Source organism: Marmota flaviventris, chromosome 7 (genome assembly GCF_047511675.1).
Source record: "Marmota flaviventris isolate mMarFla1 chromosome 7, mMarFla1.hap1, whole genome shotgun sequence".
Lineage (NCBI taxonomy): Eukaryota > Metazoa > Chordata > Mammalia > Rodentia > Sciuridae > Marmota > Marmota flaviventris.
Window position 1 is genome coordinate 98282343 of NC_092504.1, and position 27297 is coordinate 98309639.

The 27297-nt window shown below is 34.2% G+C and overlaps 1 protein-coding gene and 1 pseudogene across 7 annotated transcripts in view; one reads left to right on the forward strand and one right to left on the reverse strand.

Moving 5' to 3' along the window:
• The window catches only part of Rap1gds1 (Rap1 GTPase-GDP dissociation stimulator 1), a 149655-nt gene that overhangs the window by 3034 nt on the left and 119324 nt on the right, over positions 1-27297 (reverse strand). For 2 of the 7 annotated variants that reach the window (XM_071614527.1, XM_071614525.1), the window contains 8 exons: positions 23176-23319; positions 22578-22709; positions 19996-20130; positions 19028-19153; positions 18039-18178; positions 6175-6301; positions 3009-3137; positions 958-1072 (listed from right to left, as the gene is read on the reverse strand). In XM_071614527.1, coding sequence (XP_071470628.1) covers positions 958-1072; positions 3009-3137; positions 6175-6301; positions 18039-18178; positions 19028-19153; positions 19996-20130; positions 22578-22709; positions 23176-23319 — 1048 coding nt within the window. The remainder of the gene's footprint in view (positions 1-957; positions 1073-3008; positions 3138-6174; positions 6302-18038; positions 18179-19027; positions 19154-19995; positions 20131-22577; positions 22710-23175; positions 23320-27297) is intronic. The other 5 variants (XM_027926690.2, XM_027926688.2, XM_027926689.3 and 2 more) reach the window with 3 other exon arrangements.
• LOC114085387 (ferrochelatase, mitochondrial pseudogene) lies at positions 7248-10641 on the forward strand (annotated as a pseudogene).

The following is a 27297-nucleotide window of genomic DNA, read 5'->3' on the forward strand; positions in this document are numbered from 1 at the left end:
ATTTAAAACGAGCACATGAAAAGATCTCCAACATCCCTACTCATTAGGGAAATGCAAATCAAAATCACAAAAAAAAAGATAGCCATTTTAATGAGTGTGTGGTGCTATTACAGAAACAAGAGAAAATAAATATTGGTGAGGATATTGGGAAACTGGAGTCCATATGTTTTACCTGTGGAAAAGTTAAATGGCCCAGCCACTATGGAAAACAGTTATGGCAGCTTCTTAAAAAATTAAACAGAATTACCAGCAATTCCACTTCTGCATATACACCAAAAAGAACTGAAAATAAGGATTCATACAGATAATTTTATATTTATCTTCCCAGCAGCATTATTCACAAGAACCAAAGATGGAAATAATCTAAATGTCCATTAATAGAGGGATAGACAAAAAATTTCAACCTTAAAAAGGAATGAAATTCTGATATGTGCTACAACATTGATGAGCCGTAAAGATGTATGCTAAGTTAAATAAAATATCTGTCATTTTGAGTCTTATCATTTCACTTATTTGAGGTACTAAGAGCAGTGAAATTCATAAAGGCAGACGGTAGGAGTACATGGGGAGTTGTGGTTTAATGTGTACAGAGTTTCACTTTGAGGGGATGGAAGATAGTATGGAGATGAATGGTACACAGCTTTAAATATACTTAATGTATTTAATGCCACTATGTACTTAGAAATGGTTAAAATAGAATTTTGTCTTGTATATTTTACTGCAATTAAAAAGTAGCTCAATAATTATGAACATGCTTAAAACAAATTTTTAAAAAAGTCTTATCAAGGAAATAGAAGATATAAAGAAGAAGCAAATGGTATGATTTTAGTATGATTTTTAGAACCATAACTAAAAAAAAAAAAAACTGACAGGATTAACACTGGAATGTAGGGAACAGAAGAAATAATCAGTGAACTTTAAGACAGAACAGAAGAAGCTGGGCACAGTGGCACACACCTATAATTCCAGGAGAGGCTGAGGCAGGAGGAGGGTAGGTTTGGGGCCAGCCTCAGCAATTTACTAGGGATGTCGCTCAGTGGTAAAGCATTCCAGGTTTCAATCTCCAGTACCACTAAACAAAACAAAAATTGCTCACTTTAAACACCAGAAGAAAAAAAAAAGAGAAAAACTAAATTCTCAGGAGCTTTAACACTATAACTAAATCTCTCATCAGATACCTGGAATGAGACAACAGGTCAGAGCTGCATAGTACTTGAATAAATAGTGGTAAAAGACATGACCTATAGATGCAAAAAGATGAACAAACTTCACAAATGATAAACCCATGTCATAAATGATATGTCTAAAATGAAAAAAATTTGGGAGACAGAAATGACATTTTATTTGGGCAGGGGGAAATGGAGTACAATGGCTGTCTCATCAGAAGCCATGGATACCAGAAGAGTCTAGAAGAAAGTGGCATAGCATTTGTTCAAGTACAAAAAACAAAACTAGGAACCCAGAATAGTCTATCCAGAGAAGATATTTTTTAGGAATGAAGGAGAAATAAGGAAGGAAAAACTATAAGAAGCTGTTAGTAGATTACTTAACCTAAAAAAATGGTGGGGAGTTTTCTGATTCAAAGGAAATGATTAAGAAAAGGTGATGGCGAGGGTTAAATACAAGGGTAAATACAGTAGATTTTCCCTAAGAATTTTTTTGTATTACATTCAATTAGTGAAGCAAAAATTATGAGAGTCTAGTTTTAAATGTATATAGAGAAAATATTACTGACAAATTATAAATATGAAGAGTATAGGAACTAGAACTTGTTCAAGCAACCTACAGAAGGTCTGAAAAAAAAAAAAAAAAGAAAAATGGAATTATACCCTTAAACCATAAGAGATTGGTCGTGGGCTGGGGATATAGCTCAGGTGGTGCTTGCCTCGCATGCACAAGGCCCTGCATTCAATCCCCAGCACCACACACAATAAAAGATATCAGTCGTTACATTAAATGTAAATATTCATACCAATCAAAAGGCATTGGCAGAGTGGATTATAAAGCATGACTCCACTAAATTATCTACAAGACACTTCAAATATTAACGATACAGATGGAAACTGGAAAAGTGGAGGGAGATAATATGAATATAATTCAAAAGAAAGCAGGAGCAGGGCTGAGGCTATGGCTCAGTGGCAGAGCGCTTGCCTAGCATGTATGAGGCACTGGGTTTGATTCTCAGTACCACATAAATAAAATCAAGGTCCATTGACAACTAAAATTTTATATATATATATTTATATTTTAAGAAAAAAAGAAAGTAGGAGCAGCTATGTTACTGTCAGATAAAGTAGAATTCAGTGCAAGAAGAAATGGAGAGGTATATTACATAGTTACAAAAGAGTCAATCTATAAAGGCACAGCAATCTTAAATCCACACAAATAGAGTTAAAAAATATAGGAAGAAAAAACTGACAGAACTTGGGGGCTGGGCATATAGCTCAGGTGGTAGAGTGCTTGCCTCACATGGACAAGGCCATGGGTTCAATTCCCAGCACACACACACAAAAAAAAAAAAAAAAAAAAATCAACGAAACAATTACATTTGAAGATTTCAACACTCTTCTCTCAACAATTGATAGAATAATTAGTCAGAAACCCAGCAAGAATATAGGATACTCAACACCATAACCAGCCCACAGGATCTAATTGGAATTTAGAGTAGAACACTCTACCCAACAACAGTAGAATACACATTCTTTTCAAGTGTCCATGGTACAAATACCAAAGATTCCTTGAACAATTCCTTAGGGAGTAGCTTAGCATACGAAATCAGAACTTCTTTTTAAATAAGTTTCATTAGCCCTAAAATGTTATTTTATGTAATTAATTTGTTTTTTGCTTTTATTTATTATATGATACTTTTCATTATAAAAAAATCTTTTGGGAGAATTTTCAGTGTAAAAGCAACCTATAATCTCCATAAACTAATTTCTAATGCTATTTACACACAAAGTCAGCATTTATACTTTATATTTGATGTCAACCATAGAAGAAATATTTACCAGATCCCATGAGAGCACAGATCAAGACCATTGAATTATATTTGATTTCAGGAGCACTTCTCTCATCTGCTAGCAGTCTGTGTAAAATCTGTACAAGCTTAGCACTTTCTAGATCTTTTTCAGCAGTTCCTAGAATAGCAAACAATTAAAATGTAAGTTCTATCCACTGTGTATGAACCAAGTACCCTTAGCTAACCACTGTTTCTTCTTCTAGAAACTACCATGTGAACCTTTCCAAAAGGGAAAATATTAAATTCAGACCTTGTGAAAATAGTAAACAATACTAGATTTCAGGAGTTTCGGCTTATGATTCATCATTAAAACATTCCTCTTAATAAAAGGCAATTTAGAAAATAAGACAGACATGCTTATACTAAAAGTTACATGGAAAAAACCATAGGCCCTAGAATAACTAAAACAACTTGATGTAGAAGAATTTCTCCTATATTATTATTATTTATGATATTAAGGCATATAGTGTAGCTACAGTATCAAAACAGGTGGAGTGATTGGTGAAGGGATAGACAGATCAAAGGAACTGAATAGAGGATACTCTGGGTTCTCCACACATATATTATCAACTGGTACTTGACAGTGGTACAAAATCAATTCAGTGGAGGAAAGTTTTCTCAATGGTGGGAGAGCAATTTGAGGTACAACAAAAAACAACTCTGAACTAAACCTCTTACCTTATACATATATTAACTCAACATGGAGCACAGGCTTACATGTGAAACAAAAACCATGAATCTTTTAGAATAAAGAACTTTCAAACTTCCATAGGTGAAAAATATTAGAAATGGGCAAAAGAAATAAAATACGGATTTCACCAAAGAATATATAAAGATGGCAAATAAGGATATGAAAAGATGTTCAGCATTGTTAACTATTAAGGAAATAGTAATTAAAACTAGAGATATCTCAATATAGCTGTCAGCATAGCTAAAATAAAAAAAATAGTGATGAGATCAAATGCTGGTGAAGATTCAGAGAGAATTAGATCACTTATGTAGTGCTATTGAGAATGTAAGGTGGGACAACCACTTTAGAAAAGAGTTTCAAATTTTCTTTAAAAACTAAACATGAAGCTACCATATAACCCAGCAGTGTACTCAGAGACATTTATCTGGAAAAATGAAAACTTACGTTCATACAAAAATCTGTATGTAAACATATTTATAGCAGCTTTAAGTTTTAAAGCCACAAGCTGGAATCAGCCTAAATATCCTTAACAGAGAACTGGGTAAATAAGCTGGTACATACATACCATGGAATTCTATTCAGCAGTACAAAAGCATGAACATGAACATGTACCATTGATAACAGATGAGTCTTGGGAATTATGCTAAGCAAACAGACAAAAGAAGCCAAGCTCCCAGAATGATATACTTTATGATCTAATTTATGTAACATTTTGAAATGATAGGTATAGAAATGAAAGATAGTTTTCAAGGGGTTAGGGACAGGTGGATGATAAGGAAATAGGTACTGTTATAAATGATTCACTCTATATTACTTGTGATATATGTGAATATAATTATCTTTATAGGTACTGTTATAAATGATTCACTCTATTACTATTTGCGATATATGTGAATATAATTATCTTTAAAAAAGAGATGAAGATTCTTAAAATTCTATTATTCCTATTATATAAAAATTTATAGTGATAATTCCTTAACATAAGATATTCTATAAGGACACAAGACTAGAGAAATATGCTTTCCAAAGCATGTTATACATCAAAAAGGTAGAATGACCTTATTTTTGTATTTTAGGCTTAAGAAGCCTAGGAAACACTAGGTTTCAATAAACATATGCATTTGTATTGTCATTTTATATAGTTCTATGTAAGGTGACCAGACTCAAAAACAAATTATCAGCTATCAGGAAGTTCATTGAAACTACCTTGTCTGGAAGATACAATATATGTAGGACATAAAACCAGCCTCACCTTAGGCTGGGAGATCACAATATTCTTTAATTGCTCCCTCCCTGAGCCATTTAAAATTAGACCAGCGAAGATGGTTTGATACTACGTCTTGATTCTCAAGGCCTCCGCACTTAGAGTGTGTGGACTTCTAGAGAGACTCTTATAATCTACCTAAACAGTGGGAGGCTAAGCAAGGACCTCCAAAGCATCTCTAACCATCCGCCAAAGTCATTCTCAGTCTTTTTATCTTTCAAATTGAAGCATTTTTACATTCTACTTATAGTATGAGTTTTATAATTATTTAAATTAAGATGACAAAAATTCACATCTTATTTATAAATCTAGTAAATCTTACACTAGAGGAAGATATGCCATATTTCTCTTTTGCTTTTGCCTTCTCAAGTTGATGGGTCTACTTGCCTCTGTGTGAGAATTATGGATGTACATTATCAGTAGGAATGAGAGATGCGTTAATAGTGTTTATAAATATGGCTTAGAACTGGACAGGACATGCCTACCAGTGTATAGTTCGTCATGAAAAGCAGCCTTAGGCCTTAATCACAGGCTGTATGACACTGATACACAGTCCATGAATGACTGTATCAGTCCATTGGTTCCTGAGCCAAAGGTTGCTTCCCATATGTTAGGTGTGCATGAGTTAGCTTGGGTGGAATACTGCCCACAGGGATGATGGAGAAACTAATGGAATAATTTGGACTGCTTTTTGGAAGTTTTGAACACAAAATATGCAGAAGAGTGACAGAAGATAAGAATTTAGAGAAGGCAATGCTACAAAGCAATGGAAACCATGGTGATAGAGAAGATGAGCAAGAGAGAACTCTAATAGAATCAGAAGAATGACAGATTCTTCACTTGCTGTGGTATTCTAAGCATTATTTCATTTTTATGTAAAGCCTACCAAAAATGTTTTCTATATTCTCTAAGTGGCTATAAACTGAGATATTACCTAAAAGTTAAACTTAAAGCATTTCCCTAAAAATGTTACCAAAAACACAACCAAAGGAAACAGCTATGGAAACAAACTATGTAATATGATTTCATTTACTCAGATACAAGGACACATATACACTGGCAAAATGCTTCCAATTAAGGTTTTATATGACTTTTTAAAAAATCTGTTTTAAGGTTTTATCTGACTTTTATTCCACTCCTGTACTTCCTTTTATCCAAGATAAAAATAGGAGAAAATAAGTTTGTCACTGAGGTACTTACCCAATTCTAAAGCTGCTATTAATGCCAAAGCAACAAGGGCTTCATTCTGCATTATTACATGTTCACTTGTTGCCATGGTAACGAGATGCTTGATGCCACCACTCTGTACAATGGCTTTAATTACATCCTAAAATAAATAAATAGAATTATAAACTTTAATTCTAAACATAAAAAACAATCATGTTACAATCAGTTAATTCAGATTCATTGTTGAGTGGTTTTGTGACAGAGTCCTGTATGAATCATTACATTTTAACCATAATTTTTTTTCTTCATGGAAGAAAAGGAAAAAGCTTTTAGCTTTAAATAAATTCATCAAAAGATGACAAATTGCTTGAGAGAAAAAGACCATTGCACTTCATATGATGGAATAGAGGCCTAGAAGCAAGACATCAAAGTCAAAGAAATAAAAGCTCTAATGTCCCCAAATGTTGAACTACCTTAGGATCAACAAAAGAGAAATAAAACTTGGAATTAAAAAACAAAATAAAACTTCTCCTTTTTAAATTTTTATGATAGTGCCAGGTAGTGGCTCTCTTGGCTCTAGGTAAAGATTTTATATGAAAACACTTTTTTTTTAAAGTACCTTTTACCCCTTAACTCAATCTGATGGAATATGAGAACTGAATGACATGCCAAAGGACTGAACAGAACTTTAATCAAAATTCTTTCTGCCCTCATTTCTCATGGGGCCTAGAGCTCTGCCCTTCTACAAGGGAGAGGAAGCAGTGAGCTCTGGATTTAATAAATCCCAGTGACAACACTGAGTCTGAGCCAACAACCAAGCCTCTCCCATCCCAGAGACTTCATCTTATGATGCTGGGATGATAAGTGTATCTCTCACACAATTTTGTAATAATTACAAAGTTATAACATGAAAACACATATAAGGATATCTGGCAAAAATCAGATGGAAAAAAAAAATCACACTTATTTCTAGTAACCATTTAGTCTTCATTCCAGTGAGGGTTTTGTTTTAGAATTCTTAGACTAAATATGATTTAGTGGGAAGTCTCAATTTTAGAATATTTCAAAAGTTGCTTTCTTTGCTAGTTTTCACTATTTTTAGTAATATGAAGTAAGCTTTGTATATTTTAAAAAAGTAAACTGTAAAAGTTAGCTTCAGTGTTATAAAACTAACTTTAATTACAGATATTTTTTCAAATTGCTGAAATAAGGTTTCCTTTATCCTTCCATCTTATTTTAAAATTGTAAGACAACTATTTATCAAAAATATCTTTGTTCTGTGCCTAAACTTGTTTAGTGATAAAACATTCTACCATCAATGAAGTCTAAGAAATGAATTTTTATGGTAGCTATCTATATTCTGGCATCCTGTAAGTCTTATCCTGTTAACTTCTTTTCTAAAAGCAAGAAACTACCCTTTAAAGTCTTTTCTAACCTTCCAATTTACTGCTTACCTGGTGAAAGTTTATTTGAATCTGATACATAATTCTTAAAATTAGTATTTTACAAAAATGTTTATGAATTTTATACAATTTTATAAGTTTCACACAGAAGCTGACTGATTAAAGATCACAAAACATTCACAGATACATATGCAGTCACCTCAGGAAGGTCCTTGGACTGTCATTTCATCCTCTATCTTTTGAGTCACCCTGAAAAGTCTGCAGTGGTAGAAGAGCAGGGAATAAACAAGGGAAGTTTATGCATCAGAAATGAATAGTCCTCCCTTAAGTCCAAATACAGCTGCTGCTTCATCTTTTCCACAAGGAAAAGCTATTTCCTTTTAAAATGCCTGCCTTTTCTCTAACTACTTTAACAAATGTTTATTGACTAGCTACTCCGTGGGGTTGCTTTGCCTGATAGAATGTGGGATAAAAGAAATAAGGCATTGTACTTGAGTTATATGACAGAAAAGACAGTAAAATTGATGGCTAATCTTTTGGAGCAATGATTTTATGCTGGACACTTAAGTGAGTAGCTTATGGATAATAGTTCCTTTCTATCCTGCAGAAAATTCCATGAATTACATATTATCTCCAGCTTACACATGAAGAAACTGAAGCTCAGATTAAGTTATAATGTTTGCCCAAGGTTAGACAGTGATTTCTGATACAGCCCAGGCTTGAATCCAGAGTTTGGTTGGCAGATTCTCGTTCTTAACCACTCATGTCCAAAAATGCATAAATATATGTAGTAAATTCATAGTGCCACACAGAGGTGGTCACTTAATGTGATTTGAAAAGGCTCTATGAAGGTATTTTAAAGTTAATTTCAAGATATTTTTCCAAAAGGGAAGATAAGCAAAACATCACAAGAGCAAGAAGGTTCATCTGGAGAATGACCAATATTTTAAATGACAAACCTCAAAAATGAATCCAGAAATTATCAAACTGTTTCATTTGTAATAAATAAATTATATACATAATGAAACAGTTCCCTAGGGAGTCCTTCTGAGTAAGCTCCAGATGTCTCTGAAAAAAGTCTCTAGAAATTCTGGAAGGGTTTTGTGGAGTTTGAAACAAAGTTTTATTTTATCGTTTGATTTCTCAAGATTTCTTATTGAAAACTAAGCCACATGGGCTACACTAACAATTTCACCTTCGTATTAGCATTTATAGTCTCTTTTCTTTATTATTTTTTTGCTAGGGGATACCAGGGATTGAACTCAGGGTACTTTGCCACTGAGCCACATCCCCAGCCCTGTCTTGTATTTTATTTAGATAGGGTATCACGGAGTTGCTTAGCACCTTGCTTTTGCTGAGGCTGGCTTTAAACTCAAGATTGTCCTACCTCAGCATCCCGAGCTGCTGAGATTACAGGCATGCGCCACTGCATCCGACTGCCTTTGATTACTGAAACAAACTTAAATTCAAGACTTTGGAGAAAACTGTATAAAAATTGATTCTAACAGAGTGTTGCTAGATAAGTTTAGATTTGAGATCATCATTTAATAAGATTGCAGGTTGGTGTAACCACTGAGTCACTTAACAAAAATTTTCTTTTTCTACATCATACTGTCAAAGCCTTCTCAGTATGGGATTTAAACAAGTGTTTTTTTTTTTTTTTTTTGGATGAATGATCAAATGACTAAATACATTTATTTAAACAGGTGTATAGTTTAATAACTGATGAATGTTGGGCTCTCAAAGGGTAAAAAAAAAAAAAAGTGCCTACTTCAATAGGCAGGAGATTTTATAGGATTGCGAGTTCAAAGCCAGTCTCAGCAAGTGTAAAGGCCAACTATATTTCTTTTCCTGTTTTAAAATATCTGCAGTTGGAAGGTCTAGCTAGTTGGTTAGGAGCTCTAGTATAAGACACTCTTTCAAGTGAAGGTGTGAACTTACCTATGGGCATAAGCACAAAAGTACATTGCATATGGCTCAGATGAGTTAGTACAGACTTTTGGAAGACTAAATTTTTAAGAATTCAGGGTTACTTGAAAGAAAGTATAATCTTCAAAGTTTAGAATTAAACACACAGGTCAGCACACACATGGCTGATGTCTTGTGAGACATGGTGTCCTGCTTTGCAGTGGGTTAGTACTTGGCAACTCAAAGGCCTCTCAGTCATGGAAATGCAAGTTGAACACAACAGCAGTGGCAGTTCACACGGGAAAAGTCCAATTTGTCAAAAATAAAAATCCACAAGTTCAACTGGAAAAGAAGAACCCCCAAACTGGAATATTAATGCTAAACATAGGAATCTAAAATGCTTAGAGAAATTCATAACTTCCCAAGGTTCCCTTTGGACCCATAATATCATGATATTTCCTATTTAGAATAAACTAGCAACATTCATCACCCTGAAGTTCAAGGGCAGTACTACAGGATTAGAGGTGGATTCCTTAAGATTTTGACTCCCAGGCAAGTTCTTGAAGGCATAGTGAAGTTGTTGGAATAGTTGTTTCCCCACATAGTCCCTTCACAAATACTAAACTGGATTCTGATAGGCTCATCCTTTAACAGAAGAGACATCTGAAGAGATGAAGAGAGATGGACTAGAAAGGGATATTCCTTTTATGCAATACCCACAGTACAGTGATTCTACCACAGTTTAAATGCCATTAGATACTACAAAGAGGTAGGGAAAAAGCAGATGTTGAAGTGGAACTCTAGACAGGTTACTCATCCAGTACTTTGTAGACCACCTTCAAAAAGAACTGCACCATTTTCCACTTGAGAATGAGGTGGTCAACAAAGGGGACTCCTATTCTTAGGAGGAAGGTATCAGTGTCCACAGTCATGGAAAGACTGAATTATTCCAATGCTCACCAACTGGTTTGGCAGTCCACAGTTGGTCTGATGAACTGGCTAGGCCCCCAAATAGATGAGACTACAAAGGACTTTGGAGAGGGGGAGAAGGAATATCCTTTTTGTCCAAATGGTACTGGTATGTACCAGTGATTGCAATGAAACACTTCTTGAATTGCACATCAAGTATTCTCAAGTTTTAGCTAATAGGTATTAAGTTGAAAACAACAAAAGAGGGGAGTCTCACTAGGTATGGTGGCCTACACCTAATATTCCAGTTGTTTAGAAGGCTAAGTCAGGAGGATTGTGAGTTTAAAGCCAGCCTCAGCAATCTAGTAAGGCCCTAAGCAACTTAGTGAGACCCTGTCTCAAAATAAAATATAAAAAAAGGGATAGGGATGTAGTTTAGTAGTTAAGGCATGCCCCTGGGTACAAGACCCAGTACAAACAAACAAAAAAGAGTCTTTTAATGGAAATCCACTGTTCTTTAAGGCCTTGGCCAATTAAATTCTGTCAGTAGGAAGACTAAATCCTTGTCACAAGTTAGTAGCAGTCACCCATCCAATAAAATAACTATTCCAAGCAGTACTGGTTTGTCCAATCTATGAAAATTCTGTCAGTAGGAAGACTAAATCCTCGTTACAAATCAGTAGCAGTGAGCCCCACCCAAGGAACTCATGTAATTAGACACATGCTCAATACCTCTGATGTGGAGGAGGACAGTAGAGACCAAGGAAGTCAGCCACATTATTATAGACACAGCCTTTGAGCAGAGACTGGTTTCTTCACAGAACTAGAAATTAATATGGAAGCACAGGAGACCCCAAAGCAATGTCGAGCAAAAAAGAACAGAGCTGGAAGTGCCACACTACCCTCATTAAAAATACACTTGACAAAGGTACCAAAAACATACACTAGAGAGAGGACAGTCTCTTCAATAAACAGTGTTGGGAAGACCAGATATCCACATGTAGAAGACTGACCTTGACCCCCATCTTTCCCTATACAAAAATCAAATTAAAATGGATTCAAACATAAATATAACAAACTATGAACTACTAGAAGAAAATATGGGGAAACACTTTTAAAACGCTGGGATAGACAATATTTTCCGTGTCAAGACCCTAAAAAGCATAAGAAACAAGCAAAAATAGACAAAAGAGACTATATCAAACTAAGATGCATCTGCACAACAAAGGGAAAAGAGTAGAGAATCTACAGAATGGAAAAAATTGTCAAAAAAGATTATTATTCAGAATATATAAGAAACTTAAACAAACAAAACCCCAAATAATCTAATTTAAAAATGGAAAAAAAGATATAAATAGATACATTTCAAAAGAAATTAAAAAAAGATTATTAAAGAGACAAAAATAATAAGTGCTTGCAAGAATATAGAAAAAAGGGAACTCTAAATATATCACTTATAGAAATATAAATTCATACAGTCATATATGAAGAACAGTATGGGGGTTTCTTAAAAAACAGATCTACCAAATGATCCAGACATCTCACTTCTGGATATATACATATACAAAGGAAATAATATCGGCATATCAAAGAGACCCCTATATACCCTTGTTTGTTGCTGCACTACTGACAAAAGCAAGGTATGAAATAGACCTTAGATGATAAAGAATATGTGGTGGCTGGGTGTGGTAGCACATGCCTGTAATCCCAGCTACTCAGAAGACTGAAACCGGAGGATCCCTAGTTTGAGACCAGCCTGGGCAACTTAATAAGACACTATCTGAAAAAAGAAAAACGGGGTTGGGGCTGTAGCTCAGAGGCAGAGCGCTTGCCTAGCATTTGTGAGACACTGGGTTCGATCCTCAGCACCACATAAAAATAAACAAATAAAGGCATTTTGTTCATTTATAACTATAAAAAAATTTTTTTAAATGATAAAAAAAAGAAAGAAAAAGGACTGGGGATGGTGCTCAGTGATAATCAAGTGCCCCTGTGTTCAATTACTAGTATGAAAAAAATGTGTGTATATGTATGTATAATTACAATAGATTATTGTTCTATCATGAAAATAATGATATCCTGTTATTTGTAGCAAAATGGATGGAAGTGAAGATCATTATGTTAGTGAAATAAGTCAGACATAGAAAGACAAATACTGCAATGTCTTCTACCATGTGAGGATGACAAAAAGGTCAATCAGAATGTATACTAGTGATTACTAGAGACTGGGAAGAGTGAGGTGGGGGCACAGGAAGAACTTGGGGAGGTTGGAAAATAAGGTACCCAAACACAGAGATAGAAATACCAAGTCCTGGTGTTCTTATGGCACAGTGTGGAGAATTACAGCTTATAATAACCTATTATATATAAGTGAGGAGGTTGAAGGCTCCAAACACAAAGTAATGATAAGAAGATGAAAACACTAATTACCCTCGTTTGAACAGTACATATTGTACACATGTATCGAAATATCACACTGTACCCCATAAATATGTGATTATTAATAAAATATTTTAAATGTTTAAAAGAGAAGGAAATGTTTTGTTTATCCTGATTTGATCATTATGTACTCTACATGTATTGAATTATCATGCTATACTTCATAAAAATTTGAATAACTAAAATAACACAAAAGGTTCAAGATGCACATCACATTGCTGTTAAGTAGTGATGCAAGGATTCAAAGTAGTATTCTGACAAAGTCATAATGTTATGTAAAAATAAATCTGGCTAGGTGCCTGGCTTGTGAGGTGGAAGCTTCTTGCAGATGGAAGCTGCCATAGGACAACACAATTCCATTATGTCAGCTTGTAACCTGACATCCAGACTGACTATGGGCCTTTGTATGAGCACTTTACCCTTCCATTTCCTTATCTGTGTAATAATTTGGATGAGAACGTTATAATACCTCCCAGGTCTGAACTGTGACTTGAAATCCATTCCCACTAATGGAATGGTTAAATGGATGGTTAAATTATTGTATTATGTTGGTTGGTCAATGACCCAAAGGGGGCTGGAAAAAGTGAGAGGTCAGATGAGGGAAAGGGAAATCTGTGATAAATGAAATTCAGAGAAGTACCTTAAAATTATCAAATTTCAACTTAGTATTATAAGCATTTGAATCATTTAGGCTCCTAAATATGGCTGTTTAAGAGTTGAGATAAATTTTTTGTCCACCCATGTTCTGGTTGTATTAATACTATTGTTTAATACTGAACTGATGGTTCATTATGAATTAATAGTGGCTTTGTTGGCCTTTCTACTTCACGTTAACAGGAATTTATCTAAGAGTTTATTTATTTATTTTTTCTTTTGTATTCTGGTACTTTTTGTCATGAGGCTGAGTGAGGTTGCTTAGTTCAGCAGTTTGTGGACAGGCTGGGCAACACAATGAGACCCATTAAACATTAAAAATACTTTCTATGTAGGGCTGGGGTGGCTCAGTGGTAGAGCACTTGCCTGGCATGTGAGAGGCACTGGGTTTGATCCTCAGCACCACTTAAAAGTAGATAAATAAAGGCATTGTGTTCATTTGGGAAAAAAAAAAAATCTTCTCTGTACCTGAAGTGACCCTGACTTCAGTGGGTCATCCAAGTGCAGATCCAGATGTAGGTGAGGAGTCACAGGCCTCAGGTCACTAAGATCCTCACAGTGGATGCAACCAGGGCATTCTAAGTCAACTTTGGCTGTTACCAACATGAATGGGCTTATAAACACAAAATGCCATAAGGATGACAATCACCAGCAGAGTGCTGAAAATGTTCCTATTAACACCAGGTTCTGCCTGCATAGTACTGCATATTGGGCTCTGCTCCCATGTCTCCACCAGCATGGAGCCTCCACCTGCCCCACCAGGAGGTTACCCAGGTCCAGTTATAGTCAAAGGCACACTGTGCAGCTCTTTCTCAGGTCACTACTGGAAAGAGGCAACCAAAACATCGGTCTCAGTGTTCTAAATTCAGATACAGGAAACATGTCTCTGTTGCTTAATCTACTTAACAGAATGGTAGTTTGCCTTACTCTAAACTATTAGTAAGAATTCTCATGGAATGAAGCAGAAGATAAATGGTAAACTCTCCAAGTACAGGAAAGTGGGTTGGGAATAAGCAAGTGAGGGAGTGTTATCTGGACCTCTTCTTTTTGTGACTTTTGATGAATAGCACAACCTAGCTGGTACCAAACCCCAAACTTGGAAGTACCTTTAAAATCACCTTTTCCAAACTGAAGACCTAAAAAACGGAAAGATCTCCCATGCTCTTGGATAGGCAGAATTAATATTGTCAAAATGGCCATACTACCAAAGCACTATGCAGATTTAATGAAATTCCCATTAAAATTCCAATGACGTTCATAGAAATAGAAAAGGCAGTCATGAAATTCACTTGGAAAAATAAGAGACCCAGAATAAACAAAACAATCCTTAGCAAGAAAAGTAATGTAGGAGGTATCACAATACCAGACCTTAAATTATACTACACAGCAACAAAAACAACATGGTATTAATACCAAGACAGACATGAAGACCAATGATACAGAATAGAAGACACAGAGACAAACCCCAAATAAATACAGTTATCTCATACTAGGCAAAGACACCATAAACATACATTGGAGAAAAGATAGCCTCTTCAACAAATGGTGCTGGGAAACCTGGAAATCCTATGTAGCTGAATGAAATTAAACCCTTATCTCTCACCCTATGCAAAACTCAACTCAAAGTTGATCAAGGACCTGGGCATTAGACCAGAGACCCTGTGCCTACTAGAAGAAAAAAACAGTCCCAACTCTCTACCTCGTCAGCTCAGGAATAGACTTCCTCAATAATACTTCCAAAGTGCAAGAAAAAAAAAATCAAGGATCAATAAGTAGGACAGCATCAAACTAAAAAGCTTCTTCACAGCAATGTATGAGAGAGCCTACAGAATGGGAGAAAATCTTTGCCACCTGCACCTCTGATAGAGTGTTAATATCCAGGATATACAAAGAACTCAAAAAACAACCCAATCAACAAATGGGCAAAGGAACTGAACAGGCACAGAAGAAGAAATATGATTGGTCAACAAATATGTAAAAACAAATGTTCAACATCTCTAGCAATTATAGAAATGTAAATTAAAACTACACTAAGATTTCATCTCACTCCAGTCAGAATGGTAATTATCAAGAATACAACTAACACTAAATGTTGGTGAGGATGTGGGGAAAAGGTACATTACTGGTGGGACTGCAAACTGGTGCAACCACTCTGGAAAGAAGTATGGAGATTCCTAGAAAACTTGGAATGGAACCACCATATGACACAGCTATTTCACTCCTTGGTTTATACCCAAAGGACTTAAAATCAGCATATTACAGTGAGGCAGCCACATCAATATTTATAGCAGCTGAATTCACAATAGCCAAGCTATGGAACCAACCTAGGTGCCCTTCAACAGATGAATGAATAAAGAAAATATGATATATATATATATATATATACACACACACACACAATGGAATATCATTAAGCCATAAAGAACAATGAAATAATGGCATTTGCCATTAAATGGATGGAACTGGAGAATACCCTGCTAAGTGAAATAAGCCAGTCCCCAAAGACCAAAGGCTGAATGTTCTCTCTGATATGTGGATGTTAACTCATAATAAGGGAGGTGGGAAGTACAGAAGTTCATTGGATTAGACAAAGGGGAATGAAGGGAATCCAGTGGGCATAAGAATAGGAGACAGTAGAATGAATTGGACATAGCTTCCCTATGCTCATATATGAATACACAACTGGTGAAATTCCACATCATGTTCAACCATAAGAATGGAATCCTAATTGGAATTGGCTGCAATCCATGTATGTATAAAATGTCAAAATACACCCTACTGTCATGTATATCTAAAAACAACAAATTAAAAAAAAACCCTCTTCCTGTAACCACTTTTACTTCTCACATTTTCTCAAGTCCTTTTCTTTTCCACCTTTACTACTACTAGTCAGATGAACCATTAAATGAAACAATTACATTTTTTTCTTTGTGACAAAAATGATTCATTAGCAATTTCAAACTGTTCAACCCCAAACCTTCATTCAGGTCTTCATTATCTCTCATATATATTTTTGTAGTAACTTTTAAACTGTTCTTCTTGCCTCCATTAAATCTTACATTCATCTTTCTAAAGGAAAACCAAATAAAGGCACTTCTGGTTAAGAGCTCCCTAATTCTCTAGGGAAATCAAACTCATACACTTTAATGGCCTATAATTCATCTTAATTCCTAATTCCATCCTTTCTAGCCACTTTCTCTATACAGTCCATACTCCAGCAATACTGCATTTGCAGTTTTCCTCTAAAACTATGCCATTTTACAACTCCCCTTTTGTACTGTATTCTATGCCTGAAAAGTCGCTCCCTTACCTTCTCTTTCCTTTCTCCTGAGAGATTCCCAGTAAACTGTAAAACACCATTCCTTCTGTGATACCACCCTAGACCAGACAGGTGTGGCTGTTCTTTCCTCACTGAATGGAGTGTACAGCTTTATGATGTACTCAGTTGTTTTCAGATCTGTACTTCACTAGACAGTTTACTCCCTTAAAGTAACAATTACATTTTACAACAATGCAAGCATTCAAATATTATCTGTTCAACAGGTCTAAGAGACAGTATGACGGAGCAGGATGAAGCGGGTATCAAAGGAGGCCATTTTCCCATTAGTTCTTTACGCTTTCCATCTACTTAGTCCTGTGTTGGTAGCAATGACAATGAATGAACTCCTGGCTGGTCTGGGAAGAGGTAACAGGAAGGCCCTGGCTAATGTGTCTTTCCCTAGGCTGTCTCCATATGTCACACCTGATGGGAAACACTCCTGCGTGAGGGTGAAGTCTATTTATGTGAAAGAGATTTCCAAAAATGAAAGGATATATTTATTTTTTTCTCTTGTAGTCTTCTGTGTGTACTATAAATAAATGGAAATGGCTAGTGAATTTGAATTCTAAACTACCTTTCTTCTCATACATAGCCACTACTGCAGTTGTATCATGAAAAAAAGGGCTCACCTTAGAAAAGAATATTTAAAAAGATATTAAAGCAGCCACTACATTGCTAGACTGGGTTCCCATCATTGTGACCTTTAAATTAGTTCATTTTTTCAGTCATATAGCTACTAGGTTGGACACTGCCATAAGTATAGACTGGGCATCATATACCATCTAGATATCCATTAATTTCTCAGTATTAGCAGCTGGCTTAGGTCAGTGCCCACTACACAGAAGATATTCAACACCGATGCTAGTGATGGTAAAAATAATAGTGACAATGGCAGAAGCAACAGCAACCTCCATTTACTGGGTGCTTCCTATGTCCCAGGTATAAGTTGGGTTCTTTGTATGCATAATCCTTACAACAGTTTTAGATGGGTATTATCTCAGTTTTTATGAAATACCTAGATGTGAAGAAACTTGATTATTTAAATGAAAGAGATAAAAACTCCTTCTATTTGGATAGATAAAAAAACTCAATCTTCTTTTTTCTCTAGTATACTTATGTAAATGTATACGTAAACATACATTTTTGTAAGTATACTTAAAGTAAAATGCATAAAAATACAAGCTCATGATATAGGATCTACAATGGTGGTTTCCTAAAAGGCCACTCTAACATTTTTTAGGTGAACTGTATTCTCTGGAACTTACTTTTGATTTACTGTGGCGTATGAGGGCAGAGAGCAGTCTGTTTGACTCTCCCATCACACCAGCATGATCTTTGGCTTCACACCATTCTACCAAACGTTCCACTAGCTTAACATTTCTTCCCAGTTGTTCAGCAGCTTCTGCTATAGGAAAGAAGACAAACCCAAAAGGAAAGAATCACTGAAGGGCAATCAGCTGAAATAATTGGAAAACATATAAGAGTGTGGGCTGGGGTTGTAACTCAGTGGTAGAGTGCTTGCGTAGCACATGTGACAAACTGGGTTAGATTCTCAGTACTACAGATAAATAAATAGAATAAAGGTATTGTGTCCATCTTCAACTAAAAAAATATTTCTTTTTTAAAAAAAGATGTGAGTTTGAAGGAAAATTATATGTCTAAAAACACAGCTCAATAAACTTTAAGAACTACAAATACTCCTCACCTGATGGGTTTTTTTCTATAAATTTCTATAAATTGTGAACTTTTATAACAAAACACAAAAATAAATGACTTCACATCTTTTCGGTTAAGCTTGGTTGTGTGGTAGACTGTAATAAAGGGTTTTTTCTATGCAATTAATATAGAGAAGGGCTTAGAATTTAAAAATAAGTAAATAAACATAATTCATTCTTAGGAGTGGTTTTCATTACTGTTTTTGCAAATAGAAAAATTCTCTCCCTGTTTGCAAAAGAAAAATTTAAAAAGTTTGATTTTGAAGACAAAGTAAAAGGTATGAAATGTCAAAACACCTCAGGAACTGATAACCAACATAAAACCAGGATTATATAAATAAAGAAAAATAATGTAATTTCCATTTAAAGTCAGCTAATAATAAGCATGAAAATTAATACATGAGATTCCTAAACCAATCTCTTCTTAACTTTTATTTGCTATTTGCTTTTATGATAATATAATAGTGAAAGCTAAAAAAAGTCATTTTTCAATGAGGGGCACATTAAAAATGTAACGCTTGGGATAGCATTTCTCTTACCTTGTGCATCTATTAACATTCTTAATGTTCCCAGAAGTTTGAACTGAACTGGGGGCATTTCAGATTTAAGGAATTTCAAAACTGTCTCTGTGACTCCAGCTGATAACATCTTTGCTTTATTTACCACTGAAAAATAGAGAGTATGGTTAAAATGGTGTAGCATTTTTAATAATAAATATTTAATTCAATAACATTTACTGAGCTCTTTCCTTTAGCTTTAAAGCCCCAGGTTATATTTTTCTATTTAGAAACAATCCTGTCCATAAATTTTAAGAATGGTGTGTGTAAGTATCCTGTTTATAGGAACAAAACAATACAAAACATACTGGTTTTTTAAGCCCAATCTCTAGTATTTATCTTTGTCTTTGACCCAATTATTAATAAGTGATCAACATTACAGTATATTAAAATAAACTAGTAATGTACATGTGAACAAAACCAAATGCATATGGATTAGATCTTCAAAGAACCACACATCTTTACCTTACCAGAAATTTACTTTTGGAAAATAGAATAAAATAATAATTTTAATTATTTTTTGTATTATTTCATGGCCCAACAGTTCCTAATCCAAAGACACAGTAAGGCTATTTTTAAAAAATTACATGTCTGCTTGTAGGAAAAGACAAAAACCTGACTAAGTCTTTCTTCAGGAGACTTTGTTAATTGATGTCATTATCTTAACTTCAACAGAAGATACTTTAAAAAGCTTAACTGTACAAATATAATGAAAATGTAAGAGTTCACAAAAGGTAATAGAATCTCTGATCTTAAAAGCAAATATTTTTGTTTTGTCTCAGAAAACTTATTTAACATGATTTTCATTTATTAGTAACAAAAATGTCAACAATTTGAAGACTATTTTTCTTTTCTCGGTCAGGGAAGATCCACAAATAACATACAGTAAAAGCCTTTCAAAATGATGTATTTTATTTTCTACATAGCTGTCTCCTATTTTTAAGTCTTACCTGGAATAGCCAGATTTCTGAGGGCACTTAGTGCTGCATGCTGTACAGTGACATTTCCATCTTCTACATGTCTGTCCAGTAAATCCATAAGTTTTTCTACAATTCCATTGTCTACCATATGAATACAATTTCCATCTGGTAAAAATGAAAGCAATTTTCTTCCTTTAAAAAATGTTTATGAGGGCTGGGGACATAGCTCAGTTGGGTAGAGTGCTTGCCTTGCATGCACAAGGCTCTGGGTTTAATCCCCAGCAACATTAAAAAAAAAAAAAAGTTTATGAATATTTTGAGATGCTGTTGCCTGCTCATTACCTACTTTAGAGAAAATGAAGCTACAACAAAATGAATTCCAATTTTTTTCCCCATCAGATTTATAGATTTTTCTATTTCTAGAATGAGATGTCTGATTATAAAGATGCTTTAATTTTTTTTTAAATCAGGAAAATCCCTATTTTAGAATCTTATAATTCACCAATATATGCTCAAATCATCCCATCCACCAATAGTTTTTGTGTTAGTTTTAGCAGTCAACTTTTATCATGGCTGATACTTACATTATTTTTTAGTGAATTTTTCAAATTTTCCACATTTAGCTTTAATATTTATCAATAGTTTTGCCAATCTTCTTAACTCCATCATTAAAGAGTTATTCTCAAAAACAAGAATAAATAATAAGATGTCTGCCACTATACTAACATGGTATTCCCCCATCCAAAAATTAAAAATCAGAACTGCTCCAAAAACCAAGTTTGGGGGTACTATCATAACATTATTTGTAGAATGCAAAATTCTACATGGACCTCAGGTGATAGATCACAGTCAAAACGCAAATGCATTAAAAATATTGTTATGAAATTTCTTTTAGGCTATGTGTATAAGGTATGTAGGAAATATAAATAAATTTCATGTTTAGACTTGAGCCCTGTCATCAAGATATGTCATTACATATGCAATATTCAAAAATCTGAAAAAATCCAAAATATGAAACACTTTGGATACCGGATACTCAACCTGTATTGTGTAATAATAGTTCACACTGGAATAAAATCAAACTAAAAATCAGCATTTCCTAGACAAAGTACAAGTTTCTATAATGAATGAACAGTAAAATAAATATTCTACACTAAATCAGGATAATTCATACTAAAGTTTTATGGGCCTAAGAGTATAAATTAGGGCCCAATAACCCTAGGATGAATACTCAGCCCCAAATAAAATCACCAGGCACAAAAGCATATCAGATGTACACCAGAATGGGACTCAAGTTTACTAATCTCTGACAAAGTATTCAAAAGAAGCACTGCATGATTATTGTTTGTGATATTTTAACTATTAGAAATTAGTTGAATTACATAAAATATGTAATTTGTTATGAAAGTCACTATAAGTATTTGACTTCTGAAGAATTAAGAAAGCAACACACAAATTTCTGAGCTGTTTTAGTGCATGTGACAGTTCAGCAAAAATTTTAAAAATGTAGAACATCTCAACATCTCTAGCAATTATAGAAATGCAAATTAAAACTACACTAAGATTTCATCTCACTCTAGTCAGAATGGCAATTATCAAGAATTCAACTAACACTAAATGTTGGCGAGGATGTGGGGAAAAAGGTACATTGCTGGTGGGACTGCAAATTGGTGCAACCACTCTGGAAAAAAGTATGGAGATTCCTCAGAAAACTTGGAATGGAACCACTATATGACACAGCTATCTCACTCCTTGGTTTATACCCAAAGGACTTAAAACCAGCATATTACAGTGATGCAGCCATTATCAATATTTATAGCACAGCAGCTCAATTCACAACAGCCAAGCTATGGAACCAACCTAAGTGCCCTTCAACAGATGAATGAATACAGAAAATATGGTATATATACACAATGGAATATCATTCATCCATAAAGACCAATGAAATGATGACATTTGCCAGTAAATGTTTGGAACTGGACAATACCATGCTAGGTGAAATAAGCCAGTCCTAAAAGAGCAAAGGCTGAATATTCTCTCTGATACGTGTATGCTAACTCACAATAAGTAGAGGGTGGGGAATAGGAAAGACAGTAAAATGAACTGGAGATAACTTTCCTGTGTTCTTATATGAATACATGACATGTAACTCCATATCATATACAACCACAAAAATGGCAAGTTATATTCCATGTATGTATGTCAAAATACATTGTACTGTTATTTTTTTATTAGTTGCTCAAGACAATACAATGACCTTGACATATCATACATTTGATTCAAATAGGGTATGAATTCTCATTTTTCCACGTGTATAGATTGCAGGATCACAGTGGTTATACATCCATGTGTATACATACAGCAATCCTAGTGTCAGTTGTATTCTGCTGCCCTCCCTATCCCCCCCTCCCCCCCATCACTATTCTCTACCCATTCTACTGTGACACTTATCTCTCTCTCTTTTTTTTCTTCCCTTCCCCCTCACACCATTGTATATGTATTTTTTAACTAAAAAGAATAAAAAAATTTAAATGAATAAAAATAAACATTTTTTTCATAACTAAAAAAAATGTAGAACATCTGATTTACAAAGGAAGAACTAATATGTTTACCATTTCTAGCAAAATTTGCAATTGCCAATGCTCCAGCAAGCTGTAGCTGGTGGTTATTCGATGGAATCCAAGAAAGCACCCTTTGGAACACATTGCCTTTTCCTCCTTCAAATAGTTTCTGCATGGATTCATCTGGGCATAAGTAAAATAAATAGTTAAAAAAGAGAAATATAATTAGGAGTAACAAATCCATATCCCTAAGTAAATATCTAATTGCGACATTACATACCTCATGAACTATTAAATTCATAATGGAAAAAGCAGTGTCTATTTTTAATAAGCTTTTAGTAGGGGTTAGACCATAAGAGTTTAGAATTTTCCTAGAGTAAGTTTTGTAGCCATAAACGTTCATTTCTTTGGTGCCACAGCTATCTCTTCTTTATGACAGCTTTTCATATACTGGAACATGACAAAGATTCCTCTTTTTCTGGTTCATCATCTCTAGTACTTTCCATGAGGTATTAGGTTTCAAAATCATCACTTCAACAGGAAGTGAGATAAGAAAATGAGGAAATGCCTAATAATTATATCTACAGAAAAAACTTAATATATTTAAAAATTCTGACAACCATAATCTTTGACATAAATTTTAACTCACCTCCAAGGAGTAATAACACCATTAGATCTGAAGCAGTCTTGAGCTCAGCAATGTCATCCTCCTTGTCACTATCCACCTTCTGCTGCACAATCTCTAGGAGGCACTCAACAAGGCCTGCTTCGACCAGTTGTAGTTTAATAGCATCTAAAGAACAATGAGAACAAAGCCACCACAATTTTAGAAGAAATAGAGCTCTAGTACAGGCGATCCATTATAAAGAACTGTAGCAACCCAGAGAAATGCAGAATTTAGATAAAACATCTTTCCAGATTTGAGTATCACAATGAAACATTTGAAAATACAGTTTAATTACACAAAAACTTTACCACATTTTTCTATTTTAAATTGTTTATCCTTTCACAATGTCTCCCAGCACCTAAATGAATCAATTCTCAGCTCTGAAGGCAATATCACTCTACTATTATTTTATTTTATTTATTTATTTTTTTCCTTTCTTTTTTTTTTAATTTTTTATTGTTGGTTGTTCAAAACATTACAAATTTCTTGATATATCATATTTCACACTATGATTCAAGTGGGTTATGAACTCCCATTTTTACCCCATATACAGATTGCAGAATTACATCAGTTACACATCCATTGATTTACATATTGCCATACTAGTGTCTGTTGTGTTCTGCTGCCTTTCCTATCCTCTACTATCCCCCTCCCCTCCCCTCCCCTCTTCTCTCTCTACCCCCTCTACTGTCATTCATTTCTCCCCCTTGTATTATTTTTCCCTTTCCCCTCACTTCCTCTTGTATGTACTTTTGTATAACCCTGAGGGTCTCCTTCCATTTCCATGCAATTTCCCTTCTCTCTCCCTTTCCCTCCCACCTCTCATCCTTGTTTAATGTTAATCTTCTTCTCCTGCTCTTCCTCCCTACTCTGTTCTTAGTTACTCTCCTTATATCAAAGAAGACATTTGGCATTTGTTTTTTAGGGATTGGCTAGCTTCACTTAGCATAATCTGCTCTAATGCCATCCATTTCCCTGCAAATTCTATGATTTTGTCATTTTTTAATGCAGAGTAATACTCCATTGTGTATAAATGCCACATTTTTTTTTATCCATTCGTCTATTCAAGGGCATCTAGGTTGGTTCCACAGTCTTGCTATTGTGAATTGTGCTGCTATGAACATCGATGTAGCAGTGTCCCTGTAGCATGCTCTTTTATTATTTTAGATATTATATTTTAAAAGGCGACACTATAAGTTACATATGCCTATATACACATACCTGTTATATAAACTTAAAATACCTTCACCGATGGAATGTTAAAACAAAGCTATTGAAAAATAAAGAAATATTAATAAATTTTAACCTATGTAACAAGTATATTTCCTGTTTGTATATTTCTAGGGCAATCAATCTATATTTTAATGACTTTTAAAGTCATATTTTTAAAAGGACTTAAGATTTTCATTAATTTAAAACTTTTGTGGGTCATGAATATATGGTGATTCATTATACTAAATTTTATTTCAGAATGTATTTTAAAATGTTCATAATAAAAGTTAAAAGAAAATATAACTTTGAAGCTCTCTAATGGTTAACCAAAAAAATATTTTAGAACTATACACTAATTACACTAAATAATTCTTCATAGAAAAATCAAAATTTTTACATTCCTATTATTTTTTTTTCTTTTCTTTAGATCTTATAATCATACACAGAAGTTGGGTTTGTCCTGAAAAATTCATACATACATGGAGAACGATTTCAGTTCATGTTCCCCACTTTTTTCTCCCCTTCTTCCATTCTCCTTCCTCTACTTGATTTCCTTTTTCTCTTCTTTTATATTTGACTGGTTCTTCATAATATCCTGCCCTTCTCTCCCCATTTCCTTTATTTTATTATATATTCTGCATTTCCTTTATTTTATTATATATTCTGCATAAGAGAAAAAAATTTGACCTTTGAGTTTCTGAGTTGGAATAATTTCACTTAGCATGACATTCTCCATTTCCATCCATTTACCAGCAAATGCCATAATTTCATTCTTTTTTATGGCTGAGTAGAACTCCACTGTATACCACAATTTCTTAATCTGAATGGATTTCTTAATGCCATCTATTGATGAGCATAGGGGTTGATTCATAATTCAGCTCTTGTGAATTGTGCTGCTATAAACATTGAGATGGCTCTATCGCTATAGTATGTAAACTTTTTACATCCCTAATGCTTCAAATATCCTTTCCTTATAGCATTTTTACTTCATTAAAGATTTTGTATTTGGATCCATATCCATCTCCTGTTAAGAACAGATACAGCTTATTAATCTTTATTTTTAACCTAAACTGGCTTATCTAAATGCTTTGAATTTGACACTTAACCCATCAAATCCCAAGTTTTAAATTCTGCAAATATAATAAAATTTCAAATATTAAAGTTATCACTAGTTGGTATATTTCTTGTTCAATTTAAGTTTTAGCTGGGCCTGTTAGTGCATGCCTGTAATAATCCCAGCTACTTGGGAGGCTGAGGCAGGATGATCGCAAGTTTGAGGCTAGCTTGGTCAGCTGAGCAAGAACCTGTCTCAAAAAAATATAAAGGGTTGAGGATGAAGCCCAGTGGTACAGAGCCCCTAGGTTCAATCCCCAGTAACAAAAAACAAAACAAAAACAACAACAACAACAACAACAACAAAACCACCAATAAAAAACCCAAATCCAAAAAACAACCAACCACACCCCCAAACCCTTAGAAACCCTCGAACAATATCAATTTAAGTTTTTATAGGTGTTGCACATCTAGGACAATGGGACAAAATGAATTAAGAAATACATTTATAAAGATTCTTAAATTTAAGTTTTATTTTTTGATCATTGATTTCCCTAAGCTGTATATGCACACATATACAGCAATCATAGTTTCAGATTCTCATTTGGAAGAAACAAAGACATAAATATATATTAGATACTTAAAACACATATACTTAAGACTTTGATTGCTAGGCAATTTTAAAGTATAAAAATATAGCTTTTTACTATTACCAGGAAGATCAATTCTCTCTTGAATATTGTCTCAGAATACACAGAATATGCATCCTGGAATACTTTTATAAAGGTATACTTGTACTATGCCTTGGAAAAAGTAGGGCGTTTCCTTGGTTACACAATGCTAGGGCTAGAAATGTGTACCAAACAGAATTGAAAACCACCATAAAAAAAAAGATTTAAAAATACTACATACCTTGAACTATATAAATTCCGACACAAAATTACTCTTCTTTTTATACCAAGAAAACCACAATGATATGCAAAGGTTTATCCAGAAACGAGTTTTCAAAGCTATCCCTTCACCCACTGGAGTGGAGGTGGAGGTAGAGAAGAAAACAAACAAACAAACCCTCTGATTCCTATGCATGTCCAAGTTAGGATGAAACCAACTACTATGTAAAACCATAAAAATCTAATAAAAAAATAAAAACATTGTCATTCTCAAATACTGCAAGGAAAATAACAGGTAATTCTCTGGTATAAAATTGACTATGCCTGGCCTTCACTCAGTTTTATGCCAGAGAATTACCTGTAGTTTTCTGTAATCCCAGCAATTTAGAAGGATTTCAAGTTCAGGAAGATTTCAAGTTCAAGACTAGCCTCAGCAACCAAGTGAGGCCTTAAGCAATTCAGGAACCCTGTCTCAAAATAAAAAATGAAAAGGACTGGGAATGTGGCTCCCTGGTGCCAGCAAACAAACAAAAAGATCATGATTAAGTTTTCACTTTCTAGAACCATCAAATGAGATGAAAAACAAATTTATTCCTAAAGAAAAAGATCTAAGGCAATTAGAAAATGTAAAATGTGTCAAGATTAAAGATCATAGATCTTTATTCTTACAGTTTGACTGTAATCACGAATATATTTAGGAGGCTTAAACTAAATTAATTAGGACTAGCAGGGCATTCTGGCAAAGTAAAAAGCCAGCATATTTATCATCACCATTCTGTCCAAGAATACCTGTTTGCTTATATATGTAAAAATGCATACATACATATATGTATCATATGTATGTATGTGTATTAAATGACTTTTTAAATTGTGAAAAAACCCATAAATGCATAAGAGTGCAGAAAATGTAAATGTTAAGCATAATAAATCATTAGAAAGAGAATTACCA